The sequence below is a fragment of the Bos javanicus genome, chromosome 23, assembly GCF_032452875.1.
Source record: "Bos javanicus breed banteng chromosome 23, ARS-OSU_banteng_1.0, whole genome shotgun sequence".
NCBI lineage: Eukaryota > Metazoa > Chordata > Mammalia > Artiodactyla > Bovidae > Bos > Bos javanicus.
In genome coordinates this window covers 37,630,008-37,654,303 of record NC_083890.1, presented here as the reverse complement: position 1 = coordinate 37,654,303, position 24,296 = coordinate 37,630,008, and the positions used below count along the sequence as shown (strand labels likewise).

The following is a 24,296-nucleotide window of genomic DNA, read 5'->3' as shown; positions in this document are numbered from 1 at the left end:
CTCCAGAAATTTTTGTAGATTCATTGCATGGCAGTTAGAAATGGTGGTAGATTTGGATAGAAAAGTTAGAAGTATCTTGAAGTAATAGCTGACACACAGGAAAAAGAAGAATCAATATATATGGCTTACTGAAATTGTTTATCATGGGGCCACCCAACCTTATGGATCTTGTTACTCCCTGGTTAGGACATCATTATATCAAAGCAAAGGGTAGTGATGCGTGACCACTAGTACCGTCTTTACTCTGATCTTGGGTAATCTATTTAATCTTTGTGGTCCTCTGTTTCCTTTTTTAAAAGTGAAATGACAGGGTTGGAAAGTTTTAGATGTCTCTTACAGATGTGAAAGTCTATCTACAGTGATTATCTAAGGCAGTCAAATACAGGTTCAGTTAGGTTCACGGTACCTTATGTAATAAGAAGTGTAGGCATGCCACATATTTTGGAAATATTTCCTTGAAATGGTTACACATGTTTTGCCTGGGATGTAGGCCAGTGTGTAGACGATAAGGCTTTGGGAGGTAAAAGAAGGCAAATGAGAATGACTAACTGGAAGCTATCTAGAGTTAGAGTTTAATAATATAAACATATAGACAAAAACAGGTATGCAGTGACTAAACAGGAAATTTTGAAGTAGTAAACTTGGTTCCTTTGAGGAAGTAAAGCCAAAGCCACATGTCCACTTACAAGGGATATTGTAGAAAATATTAAGCATTTGAGTAAAATCTGGACAACCTTCCTATCCAAGAGAAGGTCTGGGAATGTGGGGACCACTTTGAGGTTACCTAAGTAAGTTAGGGAAGTTGATAGGGAGAAGTGTGACATATCCATCCTCTGAGGTTGGTCTCTATTCCAAGGTGATGTCTCCCAGAAGCTGGTTGGCCTGCCTTACCGTAGACACCGGAGAATCGTCCCCTTGCCCTGTTTGGGTGTCAGGTTTCTACAAACAGTGTTACGAGTGTCCTCTTTATTTTTCTTAATTCCTTATCCAATAGCGGTGACTATTATTTACAATTTGGGATATTTTCTTTCAGAATCCCTGCCGGGGTCAAGCCCCGGTGGATCCAGGGAATTCAGAGCGGGGATGGCGTCGGCGAACTGGATACAATAGCTTTAATTAAATATTAATTAGAGATATAAAGAGTAATAGAATAAGGATAGCTCAGTAGGAAAATTCGGTGGAGAAAAGAGGCTGAATAACTTGGTTTACATGGAAAGCTAATAAAATTCCAAGGTAAGGAATTTACATCACCTACGTAGGCCTCAGACATCCTCCCGTTCTCCCGAAGGAGAGGAGACCATAAGCCCTCCCTGGTCAGATCTTAGAAGCCCAGGCATAATTAGTAGGCTTGATGAGCCTCCATGCTCCAGATGGGAATTCAGCCAGAAGGTGAGAGAAAGAACGACATGGGGAGACCAAGTTTCGGTGAACAAGGCCCGCACTTTATTTCCCAAAGTACTTTTTATACCTTAAGTTATGCATAGAGGATAATGGGGGAAGGGGTAGAGTCATGCAGTAAGCCAGGCTTTCTTCCTGCAAACTTATCATATACAAAAGTTTAGGTGATTTACATCATCTTCTGGCCAGGAGGCCTGTTAACATTTTATGACCCTTTCTTCAGAAAACTTATTTTTCTCTAAAGGTGATTATTCTAAAGTCAGGCACCACCCTCCGAAGCATTAGATAAAGTTGCATTCCTATAGGGCAAAGGTGTGGTGGGCTATAACAAGAAAAGAATTAACTCAAGGGTCCAAGGTTACAAACATTAAAGCTACTACTTACATTCCTATACACCAATTATATTAATCAATACACTGCCAGGGACACAGTAGGTAAGGGATATGGAAACTTAGCAGCAAACATTGGCCCAACAAGTGAAAAACCCTTCACCAATACAATTTCTAATCAATCTTTTAACTGCTCAAAGGAATCTGTATTTAGAGAGTTTAGAACATCTCATGCCTCTCACGGTTGGGAGGCTGTGAACAATCACATGTGGCCAGAAGAACCTGTTCAGGCAGGTTAGAGGACTTCCAAAGGAGTTTTTAGGTTGAAACACTCTTGTCACACCCAGGAACTTTATCAACTGGAGCTGTAAGTTAACTCTTTTTCAGAGAGAGGTGGGGGGGGGACAGCCCTCCGTAAAGTCAGAGGTGTAGGTGAGAGCACAAAGCAGTAAATTAGGCAGATTCTGGTGTTGGGGGTAGATGCTCGAGAATTTCCAGTGGGACTCCTGAGGCTTGATCCCGTCTTTGCGTATGCCAAGCCTCCTTCCTCATGACCTTTGCCACAGGCGGAGTTCCTCACACTGGCTCCCGGCAAATCCCTAGTGGGATTCAGAGAGAAACATCTTCCCATAAGCCTGAGGAATCGTTCTCATTCTCTGCTCTTGACTCTGTTTGGAGCATCAGGTCAGTTAGGCCCACCTGGTGCTCTGTAACCACGGTTCTTACCTTCTACCCACCGTTCAAGCACCATTCACCCATTTTCTGATTCGTGCAGGAGGTCCTTCCTCCTCCTTCTTCCCAGACTTCCTGTCTTTGGTCTCTTCCCTGTCCCCCATCACTTTTCCCCTGTAGCTTTTTAAAAAAAAAAACTTTTTTTTATTTTTTTTTATTTTTGAAGGTTCATATGTAGGGGATTTTCTCTAAGTCTCTACTTACATGACAACAGACAATGACCCAGCAAACCCCTGCGTGTCACAGAGAAATCCTAGTCCCTGCTTCATTACAAGAACTCCTCCAGCCCTAACAACACCTGGCCTTGTCATAGGATTTCAGTTCAGTACTAAAATTATCATTAAGTCCACTAACACTCTGACACTATATGGATAATGATGAGACATCATCTGAGAAAGCCCCTGCCAAGGCCATCCTACACCAACTGTTCTAAAAGGACTTTGATCTGGACTAACTCTTTCTATGCTTTCAGAAGTCCTGTTTCTTTCTTCTTCTTCTTTTTTTTTTTTTTTTTTAGCACATCTCACCCTCTCCTTCCCTCTCCCCATGTCTATAAGTGTATTCTCTATGTCTGTTTCTCCACTGCTGCTCTGTAAATAAATTCTTCAGTACCATTTTTCTATATTCTGTATATATGCATTAGAATACAGTATTTATCTTTTCTCTTTTTGACTTACTTCACTCTGTGTAATAGGTTCTAGGTTCATCTACCTCGTTAGAACTGACTCAAAGGCATTCCTTTTTATGACTAATATTACATTGTGTATATGTACCACAACTTCTTTAGCCACTCATCTGTCGATGGACATCTAGGTTGCTTCCATGTTCTAGCTATTGTAACTAGTGCTGCAAGGAACAGTGGGATACATGTGTCTTGTTCAGTTTTGGTTTCCTCAGGGTGTATGCCTAGGAGTGGGATTGCTGGATCATATGGTGCTTTTATTCCTAAATTTTTAAGGAGTTGCCATACCATCTTCCATAGTGGCTGTATCAATTTACATTCCCACCAACAGACTTTTTGATGATGGCCATTTTGACTGGTGTGAGATGATATTTCACTGTAGTTTTGATTTGCATTTCTCTAACAATAAGCGATGTTGAGCATCTTTTCATGTGTTTGTTAGCCATCTGTATGTCTTCTTTGGAGAAATGTCTGTTTAGATCTTTTCCCACTTTTTGATTGGGTGGTTTGTTTTTCTGTTATTGAGTTGTATGAGCTGCTTGTATATTTTGGAAATTAATCCTTTGTCAGTTGTTTCATTTGGTATTATTTTCTCCCATTCTGAGGGTTGTCTTTTCACCTTGCTTATAGTTTCCTTTGCTGAGCAAAAGGTTTTAAGTTTAATCAGGTCCTACTTGTTTACTTTTGTTTTTATTTCCGTTACTGTAGGAGGTGGGTCATAGAGGATCTTGCTTTGATTTATGTCATCAAGTGTTCTGCCTATGTTTTCCTCTAAGAGTTTTATAGTTTCTGGTCTTACATTTAGGTCTTCAGTCCGTTTTGAGTTTATCTTTGTGTGTGGTGTTAGGGAGTGTTCTAATTTCATTCTTGTCCATATAGCTGTCCAGTTTTCCCAGCACCATTTATTGAAGAGGCTGTCTTTACCCCTTTGTATATTCTTGTCTCCTTTGTCAACAATAAGGTGCCCGTAGGTGCACGGGTTTACTTCTGGGATTTCTATCTTGTTCCATTGGTCTATGTGTCTGTTTTTGTGCCAGTACCAGTCTTGATGACTGTAGCTTCTTCCCAAACTTCCTGTCTTTGGTCTCTTCCCTGTCCCCTATCACTTTTCCCCTGTGGATTTTTTTTAAAAAAACTTTTTTATACTTCTCATTGAAATTTCCTTTCCTATAATGAACCAACCTCCCTTACTGTGTTAACCTCTCCACAGCAGTCTGTTGTCCTTGTCAATTACACCTCAGTGACGCTGGGAAGGAAAGAAAGTCCATGCCCTATCCTCATGGTCTTTCTTAACGTCACAGAATCCTTTGGTCAAACAAAATGTGTCATAGATTCTTGGTACGTAGAGCAGATGAAAGCACAGTAACAGGCTGCAGGAGGAAGAGGAAGACTCTGGCTGTCAGAGAACCCACCTCTCCTTCATAACCGGATTCCCCTGGGTCTCTGTCCATGGGCACATGCTGCTTCTCCCACAGAGATGTTCGCAGCTCTCCTTGCGACCTTGACATCTCTGTTTTCCCCTTTTATCCAGAAACCTGGGTTCTAAGGCTTGTTTCTTCCTCTTTTCACTAGATTGTAAACATCTTGAAGACTAGACCTTATCCTCTTATTTTTTTGTTTTCCTGTGTTTAGCATGTGGTGACTGACGGGTGGTAGAATGGAAACATGAAATGCTGAATTAATGACTTTTCAGTAAATAATAGTTCTTAGAGGTGAACCCAGGAACCTTGTATTGGCAATAAGCACAATAAAGGAAACCTATTGAACCTGAAATTAAGTACAGATTACCTGACTGGATTTAAATGGCTAGTTCATCAGGGAATGGTAGCTTGTTATATCCAGATACACCCTGAAGAAATGCCTGCTCTGTCTAAAAGGACTAACCACTGTGGTGATCTGTCTCTGGTGCCTATTTTGTTTGCCACTGTTACAAGTGTTGAGAAGCTTTAACCCTTCTGACTCCTCTTTTCTAGTGCAGTGAAGACCACTCGCCTTATGGTAACATTCTTTATTCTCACGGATTGTACAGTGTGCAACTATGTTTTTAGCTTTGTTGGTTAAAATCATATTCAGTCTTGTGATCCTGAGATTATACTCCAGTTACTTTGGATTTGAATGTCTCCAGATACCCCCGGTTACATATTTGAATATATCTGGCTTATTTTTTAGGTTGATAAATCCTATCAAGACTTAGAGTAACTTTATTTTCAACCTTTGGCAGCTCCTAGCCTAACTCTGCAAGTCCCGACAATAGTCATGTCTGGAGACAGTGGCACTGTTGGTACAAACTTTGCTCTTTGGTTGTTCCAAAACTTAGGAAGGACATTGTGGTTATTGACACAGATCACAACTCAGATCCTTAGTTGTTTTGTCTTAGGTTATTTGCTGAGATATTTTTTATGAGTTTCAGAGGGCTATATAGGCCTGCATGTAAATACTTAAAATAGCATCCTCTCACTTGAATATTTGGATGGGGACAATACTCACGTGCAGAGTAGTTTAGACTGCTTGCTTTGCATGGAAGCAGCTGGTTTTGACCCTCTTTCCACTACTGTTGTGAATAAGAGTTTTTAGGAGTGTTATCAGTAGACATTTAGGAATAAAAAAAATCAGACGTAGATTTAAGAATACTTTTTCATGAAAGAGAATTTTGATTGAAGGCTTAGATATTCTATGACTATTTTTATATGGATTAAGTGTCAATTTGCAGAAAGGATATAAGGAATAAGAGAAGTTAACATGGAGAATATGCAACATTTCCTCCTTTTAGAGGAACATTTCCTGCTACTTTTAGAGACCTGTGCTTTTCTTGATAGATCCATGAATTTATTATTACTCTTCTGTTAGACTATGATTTTGTTCATGAGACTCAGGAAAATAAGAACTGTGAAGTATTAAATAGTGTTTCTACTTTGAAGACATTCAACATAATATAATCTTTGTCTTTCTGTGTTGTTTTAATCAAGAAACTTTTGCTCCAATGTTTATTATACAGTCAAAACTCAAGTTTGATTTATGTTCTGAAATGTAAGACTCAAGGACCCAGAATATCCTGGGTGCTCTTCCCAGCTCCAGCACTAACTCCATAAAGTGTGGAACTCTGGGCCTCGACCATTGCGTCTTCTTAAGTCTCATTTGTGAAATAATAATATTATGTCATCTTTATCTTCTCTTGTTTTTGTTCAGTCACTAAGTCTTGTCTGACTCTTTGCTACCCCCATGGACTGCAGCACACCAGGCTTCCCTGTCCTTCGCTATCTCCCAGAGTTTGCTCAAACTCATGTCCATTGAGTCAGTGATGCCATCCAACCGTCTCATCCTCTCTCACTCCCTTCTTCTCGTGCCCTCAGGTTTTCCCAGCATTGGAGTCTTTCCCAATGAGTCAGCTCTTTGCATCAGGGTCATCTCTTTGGTCTCCTGTATTGATAGGAGGATTTTTTACCTCTCACCACCTGGGAAGCCCCTTATTTTCTATGATGCTATGAATTTTAAGATTCTGTACGAATTATGTCTTTTGATGCTTGGTAGAAAAGAAGAAAAGATTTCTTTGTCTTCTGTATTATTCAGATTAATGCCTTAGACAAGGATATATCTCTATTTCAATTTAGAAATAGGCTTCAGAAATATGAACGATGATATTGAATTAACGTTTCAATTTCCATTTTAATTGACATTCCAAGGCTATCTAAAATTTATAGTATTTTAGAATTTCTTAAAGTATTATTCTTGTCAGCATTCATATTTTGAAGGATAAGTCTTTAAAAAATATGTCTGTGCTAGGTACATTTCTAAATAAAAGAAATTTCAGGCTTTATTTCAGGCTTATTAACCTGAACAAAGTTCACTAAACAAAAAGAACAGGATGTAAGAAAGGAATATTTAGAACAAGAACACTCTTTGAGAAATTGCATTAAAACTTTTGGTCACAGAGTGTAGCATCAATATTCCATAGCTGGGGTATGATTTTTGGCTTATAGTTCTGGTCTGCCCTAGCATTTTAAAGCCAAATTCAACAAAAAGCATGAAATAATATTTTAAATAAATTATTTAAGCATCTCTATTTTGAACTTTTCCTCCTAATTTTCTGGTGTTCTGCTTACGCCCTAAAATCAGCCTTGGACTGTTATTTCTTGACCTGGTCTAGTGTTGATAATGTCAGCAGAACACTTTCCCTGGGTTATTGTATATTGGCTGTACTGTTTTCGAAAGTACATAATGAAGACCTTGAGGAAGTACGTATAAATGCTAACCATGATTATTACTGTTATAGAATTGTTGGTAGTGATTTTATCTTTTTTCACACTAATATTTTTTAGCCTATGGGAACATTTATACATTGCTAAAGAACCTTACAGTTTTGTACTCCACAGATTCTCTCCACATCTTTAGAGACTGTCGCATCCATTGTCATCAGCCATCACTTTGGAATGCATTTCTAAAACCTACCCCCAACTTTATTCCTGGCCAGCCAGTCAAGTTGCATTTTCAGAGACTTGCTGGGCACTACTGTTACCTCAGATCTGATTTGTCCTATTTGAATTTCCTTATGCTTCCCTGGTAGCTCAGACAGTAAACCGTCTGTCTACAATGCGGGAGACCTGGGTTTGATCCCTGGGTTGGGAAGATCCCCTGGAGAAGGAAATGGCAATCCATTCCAGGACTATTGCCTGGAAAATCCCATGGACAGAGGAGCCTGGTAGGCTACAGGCCATGGGGTCGCAAAGAGTAGGACACGATTGAGTGACTTCACTTTCCCTTTTCTATCTTTACTGGGGCTTCCCGGTTGATGATAAAGAGTCTGCCTGCAGTGCAGGAGACCTAAGTTTGATCCCTTGATCAGGAAGATCCCCAGGAGAAGGAAATGGCAACCCACTCCAGTATTCTTGCCTGGAAAATCCCATGGACAGAGGAGCCTGGCGAGCTACAGTCAAAGACTCTGACAGGCTGAGAGACTAACACTTTCGCTTTCTGTCCTTACTACTCAGCTTCTGCTGATAGCTGGTGGCACCAGTGCTCTTTTGTATTTTCTTAGAGTAGGGATTTGCAATCTCAGGCCTTTTGGCCAAATCGCACCTGCTGCTTGTTTCAAATAAAGTTTTATTGAAACAAACACACCCATTTAAATACCGCGTCTATCTGCTTTTACTCTAAGATGACAGAGCTAAGCAGTTGCATCAGAAACCTGTGGTCACCAAAGCCTGAATTAATTCACTGTCTGGCTGTTTTTTAGAAAATGTTAATCCTTGCCTTGGTCTCAAAACCTTGGCACCACCTTTGATCCATCCTTAAGCTTTCCCAAGTATATTCTAGCAAGAGAACTCGTCTCCTTTTAACTTTTCTTTTGTTTTGGATCCTGCACATGTGTTCAGGTCCTCACAACCTTTTGCCTGGGGTATTAGATGAATTCCACCACCCCTTGGCTTCTTTTCCCCATGCAGTTCATTTTGCACCTTGCCACCATGGTCCTTTACTCAGTTTGGCTCCACTTGGTGTCCACTCTGCCACCAAAACTTAAAAAATTTCCCCACTGCCCACTAAATTGGAGCCTGCCCAGCATTTTTTTGTGAGGCTCCTTCCACAATATAAGCCCTATTCATCTCCTTTATACAGAAATTTTCTCTGTAATGAAATGCTTTCCCCCAGCTTTCTCTCTTCTTGCCTTTGTCCATGCTGTAACAACTGCCTGAAGCTTTTTCTGCCTCCCTTGCACCCTCTCCACTCCTATGAGTGCATGCTCAGTTGTGTCTGACTCTTGGCGACCCTGTGGACTGTAGCCCACCAGGCTCCTCTGTCCCTGGGATTCTTCAGGCAGCAATACTGGAGTAGGTTGCCATTTCCTTCTCTAAGGGATCTTCCTGACCGAGGGATTGAACCCGCTTCTCTTGCATCTCTTACATCGGCAGGCAGATTATTTACCATTGAGCCACCTGGCAAGCCCTCTCCACTTTTATCTTGTTTTAAAATCCTCTCAGATTTTTTCATAAAGCCTTTTACTGTCTTTTCCTGTGTGCATATTCTTTTTCCCTCCATCATATGTTGCCTGTGTATCTTTCTGTTGCTTAATGCTGTGATGGTGTTCTTTTGCATCTTATCTGTTATAAACCAGAACCGTGTCAAGTATGACACGCGTGTCTTCTTCTTACTGTGGTCCCTTAAACACTTACTGTCGTGTCTTGTGTGGATACCTGCTCAGTCATGTCTGACTTTTGCGACCCCATGGATTGTAGCCTGCCGGGCTCTTTTGTTCATGGAATTCTCTAGGTGAGAATACTGGAGTGGGTTGCCATCTTCTTCTCCATCATGCCTTCAGTTCAGTTCAGTCACTCAGTCGTGTCTGATTCTTTGCGACCCCTTGAATCGCAGCACGCCAGACCTCCCTGTCCATCACCAACTCCTGGAATTTATTCAGACTTCCATCAAGTTGGTGATGCCATCCAGCCATCTCATCCTCTGTTGTCCCCTTCTCCTCCTGCCCCCAATCCCTCCCAGCATCAGGGTCTTTTCCAATGAATCAACTCTTCGCATGAGGTGGCCAAAGTACTGGAGTTTCAGCTTTAGCATCAGTCCTTCCAAAGAACACCTAGGACTGATCACCTTTAGGATGGACTGGTTGGATCTCCTTGCAGTCCAAGGGACTCTCGAGAGTCTTCTCCAACACCACAGTTCAAAAGCATCAATTCTTCGGTGCTCAGCCTTCTTCACAGTCCAACTCTCACATCCATACATGACCACTGGAAAAACCATAGCCTTGACTAGATGGACCTTTGTTGGCAAAGTAATGTCTCTGCTTTTGAATATGCTATCTAGGTTGTTCATAACTTTCTTAGATGTACTTAATAAGTAATTGAATCACATTATTGGAAGCCAGCTTTTTTGGGGGTGGGTTTAATTTTGGTGACCTATCAGATCCTTGCACATTTGGCAGTGAATCTAGGTGCATAGCTCAAATTTTTGAAGAAACCAAATATTATTCCATTGTATGTGTTATTAATGTAAAGAATTTTGTTACAATGTATTGATTTTTTTGTTTGTTTGTTTGATAAGGTATTTCATATGTCACATTTACTGCAAGAAAGCTGTTTGTGTGTAATGATGTGCTTGGTACTGAATTTTTTTTTTTTTTAAGTAAAACTAAGTGGCAGAGCCAGGCAGTAATTCTCTTGGTTATGTTAAGCAATTTACCACAGTCACATTTCCTTGATTCTGTTAACAAGTTTTTTCATGATTCCAAGTGGATAAGTTATACCAGAGTACTTTAAGAAGTTATGGAAGTGAAATGCTTATAGGTGCTGATAAACTAGTATTTTGTCCTCTGCCTGTTCATTCACTTAATCATGCTCTGCACAGTTCCCAGCAGGTTTTGGTGTTGGCTGTTGGTCACACATAGCTGGCTCTGTTAATCCACTCCCCACCACCCCCCCTACTTTTTTAGGCTTTCAGTTCTGAATTTGTACACTTGAGAAAGTTGACAGAAACAAGGTGTGCCAGCTATTGAGACTTTTCGCTTCATAGTGTGTAGCCTAAAGTTTCCACTTCTGGAAACGGGGCTGCTGATTCCCTTAGCTTTCTCTGTTGGTTTCAGAACCCTATGCATTGCCTGGAGAGGGCAGTCAGAAGCACATTTGGGTGTATAAATCACCCGTAACCGAGCAACCTGTGAAAAAAATATACAGAGTATCACAGGTCCAAAAACCACATACTTGAAAAAGAACTGAAGATTTACAATTTTAATGTAAAACAAGCAAAGAATATGGATAGTTTCCAGGAGGGGTTGTTAGCTCTGCTTGGTTTTCCACCGTCTTCTAGCAGAGCATCAGTGTTTGCCGAATGCTTGCGTGCCCAGACAAATGACTGACACCCTAACCCTCACTTACATCAAATATGTCCCAACTTCCTCCTAAGTAAGGAAATGCCTAATACAATAACCAGACATACATAACTTTGAAACAGCATTTCCACTTCTTAGAATTTATGTTAGGGAAATAGAGAACTTGGCATAGCTTTCACACCTAGGTTTTTATAATCCAGGAATACTTTCTCAAATATTCAAAGATTATCTTATCTATCCATCCACATGTGTTTGTGCATGTATATGTATGCACATATCTGTATGCGTGTTTATTGTAAAATAATTTGTAATAGTGAAAAGTTGGAAATACCCTAAATGCCTCTCAGGACAAGATTAGTTAAGCTATAGTATACCTATACTGTTAGGTTTAAAAAGGATGAGATTCCACTCCTGGGTGTATATCCAGGATATGTAAATACTAATTCAAAAAAATACATGCATCCCCAATGTTCTTAGCAGTATTATTTACAATTGTGAAGATTAGGAAGCAACCTAAGTGTCCATCAACAGATAAATAGATAGAGAAGATGTGGTATATATTCACTATATACACAATGGAATATTATTCAGCCATAAAAAAGAACAGAATTGTGCCATTTGCAACAACAGGAATGGATTTGGAGGGCATTGTGCTTGATGAAATGAGACAGAGGAAGACAAGTACCATATGATACCACTTATATGTGGAATCTAAAATATAAAAAAGCTAGTGAATTTAACAAAAAATGATAGACTCACAGTGAAAACAAACTAGTGGTTACCAGTGGGAAGAAGGAAGATCAGGATAAGGGATTAAGAGGTACAAATTTAGGTATAAAATAAGTAAGTTATGAAGATATACAACATGAGGAATATAGCCAATACTTTATAATATCTGTAAGTGGAGTATAACCTTTAAAAACTGAATCACTATGTTGTGTACCTGTAACTTATATAATATTGTACTGTACTGTCAACTGTAATATCAAATGTACTTCTATTAAGAAAAGTAGAATACAAAAATAGGGATGTGGCTAATCTTTAGGTAAAGACACAAATGATAAACAAAGTGTATTGGATGGAAGTTATAAAATAAAGTATTGAAGTATTGTTTCATCTTTGTGTATTTATAGTGAACACAAGTCTATTTACACATCATACCTGCATTGAGAGGGATTGTCTAGACATAAGCATAAATAATCCATAACTTGTAGACATCTCTGAGGAACAGAAGTGAGGAGCTGTGTGAATTCTCCGAAGAGAGGGGGATATTATACCTTCTGTTTCTTTCCTGTTCAACTTTTTAAACGTATATTTTACTTTTATACTAGACAAAAAGACTCAGAAATCATATAGTATGTTTTAGGAACATTTTCATTAATATTTAAAATAAATATAACTTATTTGAATGGCTAATGTCTGTCTGGAAAATGTGGCTTTCAAGAATGATTTATATCCTTGAGAATTCTATGTAAGTAAAATTTTTTTCTTTTAGAATGAGGCGGTAATGAATGACCTTACCAGATTGAACTGCCATGGTGTCCTTTATGGTGTGATAAATAGACGCCTAGTTCAGAAGTCATATTATAATGTACTTTCTTGAAGCAGCTGTAAGAAAATCCTGTTTTGTGCTAGATGGGCTTGTTGAGTTCTAGGGAACTTATGTCCACTAACATCGGTTTCCCAGGGTACACTTGTGAGGAAAAGAATTAACACTACTTTCTCTTCTATCTTTTAGAAAAGCTCAAGAGGAGAACAAGAAAATAGTGCTTGCTGGCTGTGTTCCTCAAGCCCAGCCTCGTCAGGATTACCTCAAAGGGCTGAGCATCATCGGGGTAAGCTTGCGCCTGATGGGAATATAGTCCCACACTGTTAAAACTTGTCATAGCCCCTTATTTTCTGTTTCCAGGTTATTTACAAGCTTGGTTACACTTCTGGATGTCCTTCACACACTTTCCCTATTGCTGTGAAAATTTTGTTATGTCTTTGTAACATTTGAACCTAGCATGGAAACATGTTCTAGGTTCTCTCATTAAAACACACACACACACACACACACACACACACACACAATAAAAACCATGGTATGGAATTTAACTTCGTTAATTATAACCTGGTCTATGTCTGCCTTCAGGAGTGTCTCTCATGTATCATAGTAAATAGATGCATCTTTTGGAATGTCCCACTTCCGTCATAGTTGTCCCCCGAATCTTGGCTTCACCATTACGCTGTCTCAGTCTATGCTGACTGCTCTGTGCCACCCTCGACAGTCCTGTCTCTCGGTTTCCGTTTCCTTATTATTTAGTTACCTTTCATTTACTCTCTCAGCATTTCACAGAGTTGTAAGTTTGCAGTTAACTTGTATGATGTTTTGAATATAGCCCACCTCTCTTTTTGAATTACTAGCTCCATGCCAACAGCTTTTCTATCTTTTTCTAAAACTCTGACCGTGTTTCTCCAGCCTTTCCCACGGTGCCAGAGATATAGTAGACAGTCTTTCAGAAAGTGTTTGGTGACTGAATGAAAGAAGTTTTCCCGTTGTACTTTTACTGTTGGTGTGCGCCTTTCCCTGTTGGGCAGTAAGCTCTCTCAAGTCGGGAGACGACGACCTACTATCTTTGTGGCCATCACTGTTCACACATGCCCAGAGGTAGCATTTGGATGGTATTTGTTGACCAAATGTTGGTGCTTCATCCTTTCCACCATTGATGATCTTTTAAAGAGGTTTCATAGTTTAAAAAATATATAAAAATATTACATGTTCATAGAAAAGACTATATATAAAATCGCCATCTGGATTGGACTCACTGGATTTTTTTTTCTTTTTTCATGTACTGTTGATAGGTTCTTATACTGTATTCTCAGTGTAATGAACTTGTTTTCCACTGTGAAGTCCTTACCCCACTGGCAAATTTAATAATCTTTGAACAAACATTCTCCTGTTAAACAAACAGAACCTGAATGTTTGGGAACTTTAGTTTGTTTTTACCACTTGTCTGTTTACATTTTGATTTCTCTTGGTTTAAGGAATGAACTGAATATGGACTCCAGAGTTATCTTTTCATGTCAAACTAACTTTCTCCATAAACATGATCCTGCTGTGTTAGGAAAATAGAAAACTAGTTAGAATGCTGTTCTAGAGACAAAGTGTGGTAAAAGCTTGGAATTCATTTTTGAGTTTATCTCAAGGAATTACGTTCCCAGAATAGTAGAATTTCTATAGTATGGCAGAAGCCTGCTCCCTGTGTGCATTATAGGAACATTCCCCAGAACTCTACTGTGTGTTGTGAAGAGTTCAGTGTATGTGAGGATCTTGGGGAGATTCTCAAGATGTTGTAAGAGAGGATGCCAGTGCTGGTGATACGGGAGATGATTTTCAGAGATGGTGTAACTCAAGGACGTGGCAGTAAAAAATTTTCCCCGTTTAACCTAGCATGCTTTGTATTCTGTCTCCTTGTCTCATTTTATTACCTTTTAAATTCTTTAGATTTATTTAGTTTCTTTATAATTGGAGAAATAATACGTTTGAAGAAAGTGAATAGAAAGAAAATTCATGATCCTGTCACCCTAACACAATACTTATAACTTTGCTTATTCTCTTCAGGGGCTTCCCTAATGGCTCAGACGGTAAAGAATATGTCTGCAGTGTGGGAGACCTGGGTTCAATCTCTGGGTCGGGAAGATCCCCTGGAGAAGGGAATGACTACTCACTCTAGTATTCTTGCCTGGAGAATTCCATGGATAGAGGAACTGGTGGGCTACAGTCCTTGGGGTTGCATAGAGTCAGACATGACTGAGCGACTAACACTTTCACTTTCATTCTCTTCAGACTTTTTTTAACCTCTGCATATTTTACTTAATTGCAATGTCAAAACTATTTCGTGTCCCTGCTGTTCCATGAGATTTTATTCCATGAACTCTTTAACCATTTTAAGTTCTGTGTTAATATTCTACTGAAGGATATACCACAAGTTACTTAATTGTTCTTAATTGTTGGATATAAGTAGTTTTCCAATTTTTAGGGAATATACATAATACAATAATGTTAATCAAGGGCTTTCTATCTGAAGATCAGCGTATTGTGAAAAGTTTCCAAAAGTAGAATTGCTGTATCAATAACAACATTTCAGAGTTGTAATATAATTATATCTTTAGTAATATTACTAAAGTATAAGATTGTTCTCTGTCAACATCCTTTACACAGCATTTGTATATGTGGCAGCTATATGACATCTGTCATAACTAGGTATAAAAACTGTGTCCAGTAGAACTGAAATCTTAAAAAAAAAAAACAAAACTGGAGAAGGAAACCAGTGTCATTTATAATTGGCATTTGGAGAGATCCGTTTCTGTATAGGGCTTCCCTGATGGCTCAGTGGTAAAGAATCTGCCTACCAAGCAGGAGACACTGGTTTGATCCCTGGATGAGGAAGATTCCTGGAGAAGAAGATAGCAACCTGCTCCATATTCTTGCCTGGAAAATCCCATAGACAGAGGAGCCTGGCAGGCTACAGTCCACAGGGCCACATAGAATCAGCTACAACTTAGTGACTAAGCAGCAACAACAGTAGTTTCTGAATAGAATTGTTGAACTGCTACAAAATCAAAAACCTTCTGAAATACAGTGAGTTCTAGTCAAGTAAAGAAGCAAATTATATTGGCTTACACAAAAGAATTCTGGAGTGTAAAACAATATGAAGATGTTTAAATTCAATTATTTGGGAAACTATTTTTAGGAGGATATTTAGAATTGTATTAAACAGTTGATTTACAGACTGTGTGAAAACTGTTATTCCAATCTCAGTATTTCCCTCATAGTGTTTCTATGATGGAGGCATCAGTAGAGATGGAAGGAAGACCAGCTGTAACTATGGCCTGTGCTTCCACCTCCTGCTAAGATTTGTCTTTGTTGCCCCTCAAGACAGGGAGGGTGCTCTGCTCTGTTGACCAAGCGATTGAAATAAAAAGCTTTAGATCATGAGCAAGGAACTTATTGCAACCCTGGGATTAAAAAGACATACTGCCCATGTTTGCAAGTGCTCCTGGAGTAAGCATTTAAGAAGATGTTTACTAAGGAAGAATGATATTTGTTACTGTTTTGACATGCTAACTTCCACCCATATCAGCCTTTAGAAATGGGACATTTAATTTGTTTCCATAATCAGAGATGGCAGTGTGGTGGGGGCACACAGTAATTGGTGATTTGACGCCTGGGCTTTATAATATCATCTCTTAATACTTTCTGAATCCAGTTGTGATTAATATTATCTGTGTGGTGGGATAGAGAAAGAGGGTAACAGAATATCAAAACCAGAGGTAATACCTATCAACCTCTGGGTCCAGAAGTACTGGCTTCAGTGGCAGTAATCTTTAGACTTCTCTCATCCTGGTTTTTCATTATAGTAGGAGAAGACAAAGGACAGATTTGAAAACATATATATGTTGGATAAAAAGATCTTTTTTTTAAGCAAACCTCTTTCCCTAATGTGATTAAATGAAGTTTATTTGTAGAATATAAATTTATAAAAATAAATTTATAGGTAATCTGTGCAGAATCAAGATCTTTTCCATTTTTAAGGGATCTTAAAACATTTTACCTTACTGTGAAAACTGTTATTTCTCTTTTGACAAATATTTATAGTTAACTATTCACCTTGCAGTTAGTTTTCATGCAATGCTACCTTTTTTCAATCCCTGCTCTTAATTGTATACATTAACTCTGTGGCTAGCTGTAGGTAGTTCCAAGATTGTGTGACTGCTCTATTGAATGCTATTTTTCTTCACTTTGTTCATTTTTTGGCAGGAAAGTTGCTTTTAAATTAGTCAGCCAGAAAGGATGTTCTCTTTTAAAGTTTGGTAGCAGGAAAGAATAGCAGACATCAGAGCTCAGAAAGCCAGACTTTAAGTCCCAGGGTTGCCACATTATTCTTTCCTCTATTCAGCTAGTACTTACCGAGTACCTACTAAGTGCTAGCTACTGTTCCAGGTGTGAGGGATGCAGTGGTTTATAAAAAAGATCCTTGTCCCCATAGAGCTTACATTCCAGTTCTTGGGGAGAGAAATCTGGTTTGAGCCCAGGATATCTTCAGCCTCCTGGAGCATTTGGTGGGATGGGTCCCTAGGCAACAGGGAGATTGATGAGGTGGGAATTTGTTTGTAAGGGTCAGATGCAAATACACTTTGTGTCCATCAGCTGGGAGTTCTGTTTGAAATAGACAGCTGAAATAGTATTTATTTACTTGAGCTCTTCCTGAGGTGGTGGTATTCCTCAATTCCTAGAGTAGGTTGGTTTTTATTCTGTTACATGAAAGCAGGCTTACAGAACTATACATTTTGTGTAGTTTTTTGTGCTAGTAAACAAAGACTTGCATCTGAACTTGGCTTGGTGTTGACTCATTAGCCTTGTCTTTGTGTTAATATCTCTAGAAATACTAAATAACGGAATTAATCAACTGGTTGTAACATTTTAAAACAGGCAGTTCAAAGCGGAATATACAGTTGGATGTTCAAAATTTGTGAGTGATAGAACTTCCTGATGTGCCAGCTGTGAGCCCTGCAGTCAGGTGCAGATTTTCTTTGGAGAAATGAACAAAAATGTCCTTTAACACAGGTGTCCACTTATCTCAGGGACTATTACCAGGTTGATTTACAGTGGTTTAAACATTTTTTCAGGCAGGCTACTCTAATCCCGAAGAGTCAGACAGCATGGTGACTGTTTCATATATGAATGTTAATTTTGAAAATTATGTGTGTAAATAAAGGAACATTTGAAAGAGGATATGTTTTAGAATATTTCTATGATATACTGTATTCCAAAAGGAGAATTCATGAAATGAAACAATGTCCCAGTAACAGTGGCATTGATATTGAGGGCAAAACTTGAGAAACTATTCTTCTATTTTTTTCCACTTCATGTCATTTAATATTTCTTCTTGTCATATTCCTTTTTTTTTTTTAACCTTTAATTATCAAAATGACAGCATTGGGACAGAATGACAGGTAGATTTAAAAGCCCGTTCATTTTTGTGCCTTCCTAGATCTATTGTCTTTACTTTTTTGGGGCCTCTATCTATATGTGTACATATTTTTCACCTACTGAAGTATATAAGAGGAGGTCTAGCATATTACGATTTAGGTTCATGTCCCTGGCCCACTGCTTGTTAGCTGTGTGACCTTGTTCAAGTTACTCAACCTCTCTGTACCTCAATTTCTTCATCTGTAGCGTGGAGAATAATAATAGAGCCTAACTCTGAATTTTGTAAGGGTTAAAGTATTTAATAAATGGGCTTGGCATGGTCCCTGGCACATCATCAGTGCTCTGTATTAGCTTTTTAGAATTATTTAATTCTCTTACTAGTGGGATTAACACTGAGTACAGCTATGTGCCTGGAATGAAGCTATCTGCTAGAGATACAGAGGTGAATAAAATTTGTTACCTAAAGACAGTGATATCTGAAGAGAGCTGCAAGTAATCATGATAAATACACCTAAGGATACAGTCTGGTGGGCACACAGAGGTTAAAGTCGTTCTTGACGGGTTTCAAAGGTCGAGTAGTGGTGTGATGAATGGAGGAAGGGGAGAGGGCTTCTGAACAGAAGGCTCATGTCTAAGGAAAAGCATGTGTGCTTAAGGGTGCCGTGGAGGTAGAAGGAATATCAAGAAGTGTGTCCTGATTTGAGTATAACTTGGAGGCACTGGCTTTAAGAGGTGTGGTTTGAAGTATTGCAGACTAGTGATGAATAGAGTGGGAAGGAGTTCAATGCAATGCTTAGGTCAAAATCAGCATGACTGGGTTAAAGATGAGGGCAGGAATAAGATAGTATGAAAAGGTGTTACAAGCAGTATAATCTGGTGGTTATTTCTATATACACCTGTTCATTATTTTAAACTCTTCTTGTATGTTATTGGTACTAACTTTTTTAAGTAAGATTTATTGAGATATAATTAACATATAATGAAATCACCATTGAGTTTTATGTGGAACATTTCCATTGTACTGGAAAGTTCTCTTATATCCTCCACCCCCCACCCTTAACAAATGTAAACAGGGTCCCTGGAAATCATAGTTCTGATTTCTGTCCCTACAGTTTTGCCTTTTTCAGATGTCACATAAATAAAATTATAAGCATACCTCAGAGATATAGTGGGTTTGATTCTAGACCACTCCAGTAAGGCAAACATCACAATAAAGCAAGTCACATGATTTCTTTTTTGCTTTTCAAATGCATATAAATGTTATGTTTATACCATATTATAGTCCCTTGTAGCTCAGTTGGTAAAGAATCTGCCTGCAATGCAGGAGACCTAGGTTCGATTCCTGGGTTGGGAAGATGCCCTGGAGAAGGAAATGGCAACCCACTCTGGTATTCTTGCCTGGAGAATCCCATGGACAGAGGACCCTGGCAGGCTCTAGTCCATGGGGTTGCAAGAGTCGGACATCACTTAGTGACTAAACCACCATCACCATAGTCTCTTAAGTGTGCAATAGCACTGTGTCTAAAAAATATATTCATACCTTAATTTTAAATGCTTTATCGCTAAAAATGCTGTGATCTGAGTCTTCATTGAGTTGTAATCTTTTGGGGAGTGGAGGGTCTTAACCTCAGTGTTGATGGCTGCTGACTAATCAGGGTGGTGGTGGCTGAAGGTTGGGGTGGCTGTGGCAATTTCTTAAAATAAGGCAGCAATGAAGTTTGCCTCATTGATTGACTCTCCTTTCCATGAATAATTTCTCTGTGGCCTGCAATGCTATTTGATAGCATTTTACCTACAAGAAGAACTCTCAAAATGAGTCAGTTCTGTCAGATCCTGCTGCTGCTTTATCAACTAAGTTTATATAATATTCTAAAGCCTTTTTTGTCATTTCAGTAGTCAATTAAATTTGCTGTCTTATGTGGGCACAGTTCATGGTGCCCCAAAATAATTACAGGAGTGACATTAAAGGTCACTTATCTCAGATCACCATAACAAACAAATATAATAATGAAAAAGTTGAAAATATGGTGAAAATATGTGTAACCAAAATGTGACACAGAGATAGGAAGTGAGCAAATGCTGGAGGAAAAATAGTGCCAATAGACTTTTTCAGAAGCGTTTCCATAAATCTTCTATATATACATATAAAACCCTCTGTATTTGTAAAGTGCGATAGTCCAGGCTTTGCCTCTTCTATGTATATATATAAAACCTTCCATATTTGTAAAGTGCGATAGTCCAGGCTTTGCCTCTGTATATGTTACTTTGTTTTTTCACTTAGCGTACTTCATTCAGTGTTCATACATGTTGTGGTTAACAGTTTTTTACTTGTTACTGTATGGAGTTATTTCACTATATGGATGGACCACAGTCTGTCCATTCAGCTAGTTGATAGAAAAGTTGTGTTGTTTGCAGTTTGGGGCCATGAAGAATAAAGGTCCTGTAAACACGTGTGCACAGTCTTTGTGTGTTTGCGTTCTCTTGGGTGAATACCTTGGAATGATACTGGTTGGTCATGTAGTTAGCATTTGCTCAGCCTTTTAAAAACTGCCAAATTGTTTTCCAAAATAGCTGTGCTGTCTTGCATTTCTACCAGCAGTTCAGTTGCTTCACCTCTTGACCAGAGCTTGGTACTGCCAGTTTAATTTTAGCAGTTGTAGTAGTAGATTAGTATTAATAGTATCTCATTGTGGTTTTAATTTGCTTTTCTCTGTTGGCTAGTGATGCTGACCATATTTTTTGTGATTATTTGCTATCCATATATCTTTAATAGAGCGTTTGAACTTTTTTTTTTTTTAAATCACCTTCTCTTTTGGTGACCTTGGGTTAGGACAGTGTTTCTTAGATAGGACACGGACACACACACACACACACACACACACACACACACACAGAGCACTGTTTTTTAGGACAGGAAGGAAAAGAAATCAATAAATCGGACTTTTCAGATACTGTTAAGATGAAGAAATAAGCCACGAACTACAGAAAGTATTTCCAAAACATTTATCTCCTAAAGGGTTTATATCCAGAATATATCAAGGACTCCTACAACTCAACAGCAGGGAATCAACTTATTTTATCATGGGAGAAAATGTGTGTGTGTCTTTTAATCACTACTTTTTATTGCCTTTTAAAATATTGATATCATAGAAGCTTGGAATTTGAGGGAGAAGGGAGTGAGTGGGTAAAATCTCCTGTGGTTTCAAAACTTAAAATTTATGTTTCTAGGATTAGGAACAGGTCTGATAAAATATATATATTTTTCTCTTTTAACACCCCCCCCCTTTTTTTTTAAAGAATGGAAGGGATTTGTTCAACTCTTCACTCTGTTTGCAGTTTACCATGGTGAACACTTAGACAAGCTCCAGAAAGCCAGGGATGTTTTTTGCTCTTATTTTACAGCTTTACATATTTTACATTATTTTCTGTACTTAGTACAGTGCCTGGCTCAGTAAATATTTGTTGAGTGGATATTTGTTAAATATCAAGTATGCATTTATGTTTTTCCATATTGTTCTCAGTTTTACCAGCAGCATTTATTTTTAAAATGTCTTTTCCTTCTTTGATGCTAACTCTTATCATGTTTGTTTCTTAATTAATGTATGAGTTTTGTATGTTGCTTAACAAATTACCATAAACATGTTGCTTAAAATAACACATTTATTATCTTATGCTTCTGGAGATGAGTTGGACTTGGGTTTTGCTGGGTTAAACTCAAGGTGTTGGTATGGTTGCGTTCTTTCCTGGAGTCTCTGGGGGTGTCTTCTTCCTTGGTCTCTCCAACTTTTAGAGGCCCCACATTCCTTGACTTGTGGCCCCTTCTTCCATCATTATGGCCAGCAGTGCTGTCTTTCTCTCTGTACCTTCCTCTAGCATCGCCTCTCATCTCCTGAGATGGGAAAGATTCTTAACGTTTAAGGACTAGATTGGGCCCCTTTGCCTAATCCAGGTTAATCTCATCATCTCAAGGTCTTTAATCATGCCTGCAAAGTCATGATTAAAGTTTGCCTTGGAAGGTAACATACTCTCCTGTGCTATGGATCATGACTGGAACATTTTTGAGAGGCTATTATTCTGCCCACTACCTGCAAATTATTTATTGATGATTTGTCCCTAATGTATATGTTTGTTTTAATTCTTTTTTTTTTTTTACAAGTTTTTTTTAATAAGAAATGGGCAAAGCCAGCTTTCTTTTCAGAATCAAAATGCAGAACAAATGGAAAAATTATGGCACTTAAACCTTCACAAGTTGGAGCCTCCACAAATAATGCAACCAAGTTTTACATTTTTTAACAGCCCTTCTACATACACTCCATCTTCTCTATCTTAGTTCCAAATTTTATCTTCATTCCCAAATATGCCAATTCCATTGTTACTTAAAAAGAAAGAGCCTTCCCAGTTACTGTCAAAAACTACTATTTAGCTTACCCCTCCACTACTCAGCAAACTACAGAGAGGATGGAGTGTAATATGAGCAGCACAGAGTCTTATGCAATTCATAAGGACCACTAAGTCCTTGCATGAATCTGGTTGCTAACATTTCTATTATAGTACTTTTTTTTTTTCAACTTTAGTATTACTTGAAAAATAATTTTTTACTTTATAGCATGTCCTATTATTTAATATGGCCATAATATTCTAATGTCCCAAGGAATGTTTCTTTATATCATTTAGTTTAGTGTGTTGATTAGCTGCTTAAGGTTTCTCCCTCTCCCCCCCAGAAAGTTTTATAGGCATTTTAATTAGATTTAAGAGCGAAAAGTTCCTGGTACTGATCCCCATTTTGCTGGCATCCATCTAGCCTGGCTTCATCTTTCACTTAGTAATTTTTATCTCTTACTCAGTGTTCATCACTCACTGGTACCATTCAGGTAGAAAGTATGATTTCAGTAGTGTGTGGAATGTGTTGTCACATAACTTTTGATGAAAGGGCTATTTCTACCACTGGGGAATAATTTTTCTCAATGAAGAGATGAAAGGAGATCATGTACTGGCAGATGAGAGAGTTGTTTTTTTTTTTTTTTTTAAAAAGTTAAACCACATGTAGTGTCAAATGCTCTTTTGTGTAATTCATGAGCAAACTTGTTCAGGGGCTTGTGAATTCAAGAAATTTTACTCCAGTAGAGTTAACTAGTGACTACTCTGGACTTCCCCAAATTTAAGAGATTTGGAAATTGAGTTCTCTTCCAATAGCATTTATAGAGATAGGGACTTTCCTTAACGGCTTAAAGAAAAATTTTTTTTGAGAGAAAAATCTTTATTTTTAACCATGAAGTCAGTATTGAGTTTTAACCTGTCAAATGCTGATTATTGGATCAAACTCCCATTATGGTAAGAGTGAAAAATCTGAATATACACTTAACGGAAAAGGCTTTTTATAGTATAGTTCTTCACAGAAAAAGAAAAGCTTTTTTTTTTTTCAAAGGTTGATAGAATTTTTAGGTGCTTTTAAAGTTTTGGTCTGATACTGCTTAATTAGAATGAAACACAGATTTGTCCTAGTTTATTTATGTACAGGCAGGGTTAAGAGTGCTAATGAGAGAGAGCCTCTGTATCTGTGTTGATGTGTATCTATAGTGTATAACCTTTGTTACTCCTGAAAGGATCTGAAGTGTCTTGGGATAAAATCAAGAGATAGTGAAACCCCAGCCAGATTCATGCAGGTATAAAAAGACCGGCATCAAGTAATAGAGAAATATGGATGAAGAGTAGTTTTTACACATTTTTGATAGTATTAGCCTGAGCGATGCTGTTGAGATTGTTCTGTTAATCCTTCAGTGACTTCCTTCAGCGGGTAGAATAAAATCTGACCGGCACAGCATGAGCTGCAAGGTCTTCCGTAGGCTCCCTCTTCTGATTATCTTACTTCATTACCTACCATGGTGCCCCCATTCACCATGGCTTCTGTCTCTCTTCTCCTGTGTGTGATCTTCCCCCTGGAGGCTCACGCTGGTGTTTCTGGCGTACGGCTCAGGTCGCAGCATTGATACTACCTGTCCAGAGGTTGGCCTGGACCACTGTAAAAAACTGCCCTCTCCTCCTCCAGTCACTGCCACATTTTGCTTTCTTCATAGCATCTGTCATGATAGAAATGAACATGTTCCATTGTTTAGCTCTTTATCTCCCCCAACCAGAAGCAGGGACTTGGTGTTTTTTGCCATTAGTTCCCAGGTTCCTAGAACAGTCATAGTCCTTGGTTGGTGCTTAATAGATACATGTCGAGTGAACGCATGCACAGCAGAGGTGATTTGTGGATGAGCATTTGGGGGGATAGTTGTTGCCTGGGTTCACTTGAAAGTCCCAAGTTCAGTTGGATAGCATTTTGTGATTATTTAATAATGACATCTACAT

At 38.5% G+C, this 24,296-nt stretch overlaps 1 protein-coding gene across 6 annotated transcripts in view; it reads left to right on the top strand.

Annotated features, from left to right (window-relative positions):
• The window catches only part of CDKAL1 (CDK5 regulatory subunit associated protein 1 like 1), a 730,510-nt gene that overhangs the window by 186,108 nt on the left and 520,106 nt on the right, over positions 1–24,296 (top strand). For all 6 annotated transcript variants that reach the window (XM_061398740.1, XM_061398739.1, XM_061398736.1 and 3 more), the window contains one exon: positions 12,708–12,804. In XM_061398740.1, the coding sequence (XP_061254724.1) occupies positions 12,708–12,804 (97 nt within the window). The remainder of the gene's footprint in view (positions 1–12,707; positions 12,805–24,296) is intronic.